This window comes from Artemia sp. Qi Xiang Cuo, chromosome 10, assembly GCF_049724085.1.
Source record: "Artemia sp. Qi Xiang Cuo chromosome 10, ASM4972408v1, whole genome shotgun sequence".
NCBI lineage: Eukaryota > Metazoa > Arthropoda > Branchiopoda > Anostraca > Artemiidae > Artemia > Artemia sp. Qi Xiang Cuo.
This window is the reverse complement of record NC_142803.1, coordinates 5,594,402-5,603,908: the sequence shown is the minus strand read 5'-3', so window position 1 is coordinate 5,603,908 and position 9,507 is coordinate 5,594,402. Positions and strand designations below refer to the sequence as shown.

Below are 9,507 nucleotides of genomic sequence, written 5' to 3'. Positions count from 1 at the left end.
AAAAAATGGAGAGAGGGGACCCCTTGGTGGTTGGGGAGAGGGAGGCCCTTAGAGGTTGAGGTCCCTGGTGGCTAGGGTCAATGGTGGCTGCAGTCCTTGATGGTTCAAATCCATAACCATCTCACTAGTCGATTTCTAAGGATTTCTAAGGATTGTCCTGAATTTCTATATTAAAATTCTTTTTTCTTGGCATCTACAAATTTATTAGTTTTAACTTTTTTAGTATACTCCAATGCTACAACATTCATAATCAGGAAACATTTAGGCTATGGGAAACTTTTAAAAGCTAACCATCTAAATTGTCATATATGATAATGTTAAGCAAAAAAGTGTCAAAATTGAACATTTAATTCGTTCACTTTTCTAACTGTCAAAGATGAGGTTTGAAGATTGTTCTGATAACTTTTTGTCTTACACATTTATAACTCTTAATGGAGCCTCTATATTGAAAATTGGAACTTGTGTATTATAGCAACCACACGCTAGAAATTCTAACTTTTTTCCTGTCCAAATAATCCCTAAAATGTCTCAATCGGTTTCGTCGAAATAGTTCCCATAAAACGTCTCAATCTTTTTCGCCCAAATAGTCCCCTAAAATTTGTCAATCTGTTTCGCCCAAATAGTCTCCTAAAATGTCTCAATCTGTTTCGGCCAAATAGTCCCTTAAGCTGTCTCAATCTGTTTCGCTCAAATAATGCCCTAAAATGTCAATTAATCTCTGACGGTTCCCTTGTTCTGACAATTGTGCATTGAAACATTTAAAATTCCCAGGAAATCATTCCCGCGTTAAATATATTTAATCTCTATTAATCTCGCTTGAATTTCTGAAAATTATCTTATATGTCCTAGTTACATTATAAGGGCTTCGAAATAACAATTCCAGAATTTATCTCTCAGACTAAAGAATTTTAAATTACATATCTCTTATACAATAGAATCTATAGGCTTCCTCTCTCTCCCTCGGTAAAGCAATAATAATTCCACTCTGTATATATTACACTTAGAAACATCTTAAATCTAGCTTTTAATAATCCTTCCAAGCTAAATTCATAGAGGTCAAGCTATGTCACTCCCGGTCAGATTCCAGCTCTCTGATTGGCCAAGAAATAGGCTTGTGGCTGTGACGCCACTCCCGGTCGGACTGGGACCCCTCTCCCTACTGGCATAGGGGTTTTGAGCCCTACTCATGTTAATTTCTGCCCGTTTTGAGTTTGACTCGGTTATTTTCTGTAATTTCTGCTCGTTTTGGGTTTCATTATTTATCAATACTGATTTGTGGTAGTTTCACGCTTGGTATTTTTAATTAATTTCTGTTCGTTTTATATTGACATAGTCTTTTCAGGGAAAGAAAAAATAATTCTTTAAATCTTGACGATTTTTTAAGACTTTACAGTTTGGCCTGCTATTTGTATGCTGGAGAAAACTTTCAGCAATTTTTAACAACATACAAACTGTTAAAAATCTGGAGACAAATACTAGTGTTTAATTTAGTTTCATACCTCCTCTAGTTGACCTGAAATAGAACACTTGATACCATTTGCAAAAAAAATCTGTTTACTTTCATTGATAGCTTGGATACACTTACGCTATTTTGATTTGGTTAAATTTTAAGAGCAGAAGTAGCCCCAAAAGTTTGAACCTAATACCCTCAGTCGTTCTTGAGATACTGCTGAGGTGCCTTATTGGGAATTAGCAATAACACAGTGGATTTTGATTTAATCCTAAGGCAACATTTAGTTTTTAAACATAATGGGCAAATTCGTGGATGGTTGTGGGAGGGGGCTAGTTGCCCTCCAATCACTTTCGACTGTTAAAAAGGGCATTAGCCCTTTCTATTTTCGATCGAAAGAGCCCTTTTCGGAGTTCCTAAGACAACTCCTTTGATACGAAGTGCCCTGGTCTAAACAAAAAAAAATAAAAAAAATAGTAATACATTGTACCCACATCAATCTTTACTATAAAAATGTCAAGTCTTCCAATCACTTTCTACTGTTAAAAAGGGCAGAAGTCCTTTCAATTTCCGATGGAATGAGCCCTTTTTGAGTTTTTACGACAACGCTTTCTATAAACACCTTATATGCCCCCAGGGAATAAATTATAACCTTGCCCTGAGGGCTGTGAGGGGGGTTTAATCCTCAACGACCTAATATACAGAACTTTCAACTACGTTAAACAAAATGGCTATCGCAAAATTTTGATTGGATGTGTCTGGGGAAATGGTGGAAGTGAGAGGGGGGGGGGTTATTTGCTCTCCAATCACTTTCAGCTACTAAAAAAGGCACTAGCCCTTTCAATTTGCAATAAAATGAGCCCTTTTGAAGTTTCTACGACTGCTTTTAATAAAAACCTTATGTGCCCCAGGGCATAACTTACAGCCCTTGTCCTGAGGACTGGGAGGGGGGGATGTCATCCTCAAAGACCTAATTTCCAGAACTTTCAACTACATTGAAGAAAATTGCTATCTCAAAATTTTGATTGGATGTATTTTGGGAAATAGTGAGCGTGAGAGGGGGGTTAGTTGCCTTCCAGTGACTTTCAGCTATCAAAAAGGGCACTAGCCATTTTAATTTCCAATCCAATGATTCCTTTTTGAAGTTTCTATGACAACTTTTTCTATAAAAAAACTCATATGCTCCCAGGACATAACTTACAACCCTTGCCTTGAGGGCTGTGGGGGAGTGTCATCCTCAAAAACATAATTTCCAGACTTTTCAATTACGTCAAACTAAATGGCTATCTAAAAAAATTTGATTGGATGTTTTTTGGGGAAATGATGGGTGTGAGAGGACTATTATTTATCCTCCAATCACGTTCGAATATTAAAAAGGGCACAATTCATTCTAATTCCCAGTCGAATGAGCCCTTTCTGAAGTTTCTACAACATAACTATCTATAAAAACCTCATATGCCCCCAGGGCAAAACTTACAACCCTTGCCCTGAGGGCTCTGAGGGGATTATAATCCTCAAAGACCTAGTTTCTAAAACTTTTACATACGTTGAACAAAATGGCTATCTAAAAATGATGATTGGATGAGTTTGGGGAAAACGTGGGTATGAGAGGGGTGTTTGTTGCCCTCAAATCACATTCGACAATCAAAAAGGGCACTAGTCCTTTCAATTTCCAATCGAACGAGCCCTTTTTCAAGCTTCTACGACAAAACTTTGAATAAAAAACCTTGTATGCCCCCAGGGTATAACTTACAACCCTACATTGAGGGCTCTGGGGGGGAGTATCATCCTCAAAGATATAATTTCAGAACATTTCAACTACTTTGAACAAAATAGCTATCTAAAAGTTTTGATTGGATGTGTTTAGATAAACGGGGGGCCTGGAAGGGGTGTTAGTTGCCTTCCAGTCATTTTCGACTATTAAAAAAGGCACTAGCCATTTCAGTTTCCAATCTGATTAGCCCTTTTTGAAGTTTCTACGACAACGCTTTCTATGAAAACCTTATTTGCTCCCAGGGTATAACTTAAAACCCTACATTGAGGGCTCTGGGGGGGGGGAGTATCATCCTCAAAGATATAATTTCAGAACATTTCAACTACTTTGAACAAAATAGCTATCTAAAAGTTTTGATTGGATGTGTTTAGATAAACGGGGGGCCTGGAAGGGGTGTTAGTTGCCTTCCAGTCATTTTCGACTATTAAAAAAGGCACTAGCCATTTCAGTTTCCAATCTGATTAGCCCTTTTTGAAGTTTCTACGACAACGCTTTCTATGAAAACCTTATTTGCTCCCAGGGTATAACTTAAAACCCTTACCCTGAGGACTGTTGGGGTGGTGTCATCCTCAAAGACCTGGTTTTCAGAACTTTCAACTACGTTAAACAAAATGGCTATCTAAAAATTTTGAATTTATGTGTTTGGGGAAAAGGTGGGCATGAGAGGGGGGTTAGTTGCCCTCCAACCCCTTTGACTATTAAAAAGGGCGCTAGTCCTTTGAATTTCTAATTGAATGAGGCTTTTTTGAAGTTTCTACGACAAAGAATTTATAAAAACCTTATATACCCCCAGGGCATAACTTACAACGCTTGCTTTGAGGGCTGTGAGGGGAATGTCCTCTTTAAAAGCATAATTTCTATCTTTAAATCATCTACGCTGAACAAAATCGCTATTTCAAAATCTTAATTGGATGTGTTTGGGAAAAGAGGGCGTGAGGGGGAGGGCTGGTTACCCTCAGATATCTTTTGACTCTTAATAAGTGAACTAGAACTTTCAATTTCCAATCAAATGAGCCCTCTCTGAAGTTTATACGAGCATTCATTTCATAAGAACCATATATGCCCCCAGGTCATAACTTACAACACATGCCCCGGGGCCCTTGGGGGTTGTGTCAACACCTGAGTTTTTGTAATTTGATCTTTGAACTACTTTTAACAAAATGGCTATCTCAAACTTTTATCAGATGCATTTTGGATAAAAAAAAAAGCTGTGTGGCGGGGCTGGTTACCCTCCGATATCTTTTGACTCTTAAAAAGTGAACTAGAACTTTCAATATCCAATCAAATGAGCCTTCTCTGAAGTTTATACGAGAATTTCTTCCATAAGTACCATATATACCCCAAGGCATAACTTACAACGCCTGCCCCCGGGCCCATGGAGGCTGTGTTGACACCGGAGTTTTTGCTATGTGATGATTGAACGATTTTTAACAAAATAGCTATCTCAATATTTTTAACAGATACATTTGGTAAAAAAAAGCCATGGGGGGGGGCTAATTGACCTCCGATCACTTTGACTATTAAAAAGAGCACTAGCCCTTTGAATTTCTAATCCAACGAGGCTTTTTTGAAGTTTCTACGCCAACGATTTTATAAGAATCTTATATGCCCCCAGGGCATAACTTACAACCCTTGCTCTGAGGGCTGTGAGCGAAATGTCCTCTTTAAAAGCATAATTTCTATCTTAAAATCATCTACGCTGAACAAAATCGTTATTTCACAATCTTAATTGGATGTGTTTGGGGAAAAGGGGCATGGGGGGGGCTGGTTACCCTACGATTTCTTTTGACTCTTAAAAAGTGAACTAGAACATTCAATTTCCAATCAAATGAGCCCTCTCTGAAGTTTATACGAGCATTCCTTTCATAAGAACCATATATGGCCCCAGGGCATAACTTACAACACCTGCCCCGGGGCCCTTGGGGGTTGTTTCAACACCAAAGTTTTTGTAATTTGATCATTGAACTATTTTTAACAACCTGCCCCCGGGCCCATGGGGGCTATGTTGACACCGGAGTTTTTGCTATGTGATGATTAAACTATTTTTAACAAAATAGCTATCTCAAAATTTTTAACAGATGCATTTATTAAAAAAAGGGCATGGGGGGATAGTTGCCCTCCGATGACTTTTGATTCTTAAAAAAGGTACTAGAACTCTAGATTTCCAATCGAATGAGCCCCCTTCTAGTTTATACGACGACCCCATCCATATGAAGTGCCTCTGGAAAAAATTGTAATGATAAAACATTGGAGCCGTATGGCCTTTACTATAGGCAACGCTAGAGCGTTGCCTTTGATAAAAGATGACAGATTGCCAAAGATTATGCTATCCATATTGAGCTTTTAGGCTATCCATCAAGGGAAAAACGAGGAGCAAGCCCTCTCCGACTGGTTAGGATCATGAGGTTATAAAGAAGAATCCGAAGGGAATTGGAAGGGATAAGATGAGAGGGAATACGGAGTAAAGCTTTGTAGAAATTGGGACGGAAGGGAACCATTTACAGCTTTTTAGCTCTTATTCAGCTTGGTACTGCAGTGAGTTACTATTGATATTAGCAGTAACGTTCAGGGTCTTATTCTGACGTAAGGGCTATTTAGCTAATTGTATTAAGTAAGCAAGATATGGAAAGAAATGAAAAGAAAGGAACATTGCTGGTTTTGATTTCTATGCACTCAGATCTTCCGTTTGGAAAATACTTAAAATTGTTTGGGGGCTGGATACGTAGAAAGCGTTTAATTATTAGAGTTTGGTGTAACTAAATATATGAACTTGGTGTTTAATTCTCAGGAGGTTGGTGCCTAATGTACCTCTCTAGTGGTTAATTTACATCTTTTTGCGCCGCTTGTTTCACAACGCACATCAGGTGGACTTTTACAACGTCATATCTCTTCGCCCAAGGTACAGTAAGGCACATTTGTGGCCACGCATGGCAACTACCATATACGATTTAGTTCCAGCTTATATGATTTTTCAAAGCATAGCCCTTAGTTGAAGCTTCCAGTGATTTCAAAAATTAATCTCTGCTGATTCCTGAAAGTTTTATTATATGTCAGAACAATGAATCACATGGGGAAGAGAAACTTTCCTGGACTTAGATTTTACTGATGATTTAAGTACCCTGGATGGAAGTCTCAGCAAAATGAATGAACTCTTATAGGTTTTGCGAGTTCAGGGTGCTAGAATAGGTTTGAAAATTACTGTTAACATGACTAAATCGCTAAGGCTAGGAATAAGTGAAGATGAAAAGGTAACGTTGGGTAACAAAAAGATCGATCAATTGGACAGTTTCTCTTACTTTGGTAGCATCAGAGGCAACGCTATTGCGTTACCTATAGTAAAGGCCATAAGGCTCTAGCGTTTTATTTTTTCCAGAGGTAGTTCATATAGAAGGAGTGGTCGTATAAACTTCGATTGTAAATTTGAATTTCTAGTGCCCTTTTTGACAGTCAAAAGTGGTCAGAGGGGAAAAAGCCCTCCATGTCCTTTTACCCAAATATATCCGATAAAAGTTTTGAGATGGCCATTTTGTTAAAAATATATCAAAAATAAGATACCAAAACTCTGAGATCGACACAACACCTCAGAGCCCGGGGGTAGGTGTTTTAAGTTATGCCCTGGGTGTATATATTGTTCTTGTGGAAGGGGTGATCGTATCAACTTCAGAGGGGGCTCATTTGATTGGAAATTGAAAGTTCTAGTTCACTTTTTAAGAGTCAAAAGAGATCGGAGGACAATTAGACCCCCCCCCTCCACGCCCTTTTTTCTCTAAATACATCCAATCAAGATTTGGTGAACGCTGTTTTGTTCAAAATAGTTCATATATTAGATAACAAAAATCCGGGGTTCACATAATCCCCCCGGAGACCAGGGGCAGGTGTCGTAAGCTATGCCCCGGGGGCATATAATATTTTTATGGAAGGAGTGGTCGTATAAACTTCAGAGGGGGCTCATTTTATTGGAAATTAAAAGTTCTAGTTTCTGTTTTAAGTTTCAAAAGTGATTGGAGGGCATCTACACAACCCCCAAGAGCCCGGGGGCATGTTTGGTCAGCCATGCTCTGGGGCCAACTAAAGTTTTTATTCGAGGGTTTTTAAAAGCAGTTCAAAGATAAGATGAGCCCAACACGCACTAAAAAAACTTATTGACGATATTTTACTCCAAAGCTCATTTAAGCTGACCCCTGTCTCTCCATGGCCCAATCCCCCTCCGCCAAAAAAACATATCGACAATATGTTATTCCAAAAATCATGGGAGTTGACCCCTCGCCCTCCCTTCATGGCCTGACCTCCCTCCCCCCGCCTAAAAAAACATTGACGATATTTTATTCAAAAAATTATGGGACCTTCCCCTGTCCCAACCCCCCCCCCAAAAAAAAAAAAACAACTTATTTAACAATACTTTATTCCAAAATTTATGGGATGTGATCCTTGGCCCTCCATGGCCCGATCCCCTCCCCCGGAAAAAAACTTTTCAATGATAGATCATGGGGTTTAACCGCTGGTCAACCTTCCATGGTCTGACTGTTTTTAAATAATGCTAGGAAATCCGGCGACCCCTTCAGGCCACTTATTCTCTTCTGTAAATAATGAGCAAGATCTTGATGTCACTATTGATAATGAACTAAAATTCAGCACTCATGCTAAGAGGTCTGCTGCTTGTGCTAGTTTAACTATGGGACTAATTAAGCATGCTCCTTCCACATGTTCCGCTAAAGTCATCAGTCTTCTATATTAGGGATTTGTGCGTCCTAAACATGGAGTTGGAATGTCTCTTACCTCCCCATATTTTGTGAAACACAAAAAAGTTCTTGAAGATTTGCCAAGACCTGCCAACAAAGTGATATCTGGCAATTTGGATCTTTTCTACCCAGCAAGACAATCAAGGCTAAATCTCCCTACACTTAATTGCAGGAGAAATGAAGGGGATGCCATTTTAGCCTATAAGTTAATGAGGGCTAATACTTTCTCAGCATTATTCCCTACTGTTGGTACCAACTCAAGAACTAAAGGTCATCACCCGAAATTACTCAAGCAGTCTAGCATGTATAAAGTCCGGACTCAACTCTTTTTATCACGAATTATGAACATTTGGAACAAACTCTTTGAAAAAAAAGTTAGTGCCGAATCTGTTGATGTTTTCAAACAAAGGCTAGATGCTGAGTCGTCCTGCAGAGAGTTTAAACTCAATTGGGATGCTAATGATTATGCAACAGCACCTAGTCACTAAAGAACCTTGAATACAACACTAATAACTAATGACGAATAAGTCATCATTTGTGAGCTCTACAAGCAGAAATCCTTAGATTACTCCTAGCTGCAATTTAAGGTAAAATACAGTTAAAGTTTTCCGGTTTAAAAAAGCCCAGGAGTCTGCAACTAATTTTACTAGTGGTGCTAACAATATAATAATAATATATAATATATATTGAAAACCCGTCGTATACAATAAATGTACAATGACAGAGTATACAAAAATACGAAAAGAGGAAACAATACGATAATAATAACAACAAAAGCAACAACTTCTTAAATAGTATACAAAATCCTGGTTGGGATTGTGATATGCTTTTAGAAATTGATATACCAGTGAAAAAGGGTATTAGGCAAGGAGCAGTGAATTCACCAGATTTATTCAATAATTCCGTAATCGAAGTGCAACATGAAGCACCAATAACGTGTATTTTATGTGGGATTGTTGTGTCGCTCATAGGTTATGCCGACGACATTTTAAACATTAGTAGAACCCTGAATGGAATAAAGAGTTGTTTTAGTGCAATAAAGGTAGAATATGCTCGTGTCGGCCATACATTTAATCCATCGAAAACTGAATTGTTATTTTTCAATTATAAAGTGTCGACTGAGGACATATGCGTTATGCTAGATGATACGGAAATCAAACCTGTTCCATCACTTACTTACCTTGGAGTCCCGATCGGTACGTCACTCAAGGCCACACGCGTAATTATTATCGCTGATACCCTTAGAAAAGTTCATTCTGCATATGGAAAGCTTGTCCTGAGCAAGGCGAGATTTATTCGTGATATTTTAGCCCAATTGTATAATGCATTTGTTTTACCGAGTTTTCTCTACATCTCTCCGTTTTGGAGTTGCTTCACACAGACAGAGAAGAAAAAGTCGCGCATGATTTATTTTAAATACGCTAAGTTTCTACTTGGACTACACCCATGGTACAAAAACCAGTATTTGATCATGTTTGGATTGATTAACCCTTCCTTGGCATTTCCTTACTGAGTGGTAATTCTTCATAAGAAGTTAGTTACTC

General features: G+C 38.4%; 1 protein-coding gene across 1 annotated transcript; it reads left to right on the top strand.

Moving 5' to 3' along the window:
- The first annotated feature begins 8,786 nt into the window (after window positions 1-8,786).
- On the top strand, window positions 8,787-9,476 carry LOC148947400 (uncharacterized). Its single transcript, XM_089095795.1, has one exon. It carries the CDS (start codon window positions 8,787-8,789, stop codon window positions 9,474-9,476), a length of 690 nt encoding a protein of 229 aa, XP_088951921.1.
- Window positions 9,477-9,507: the final 31 nt, after the last annotated feature.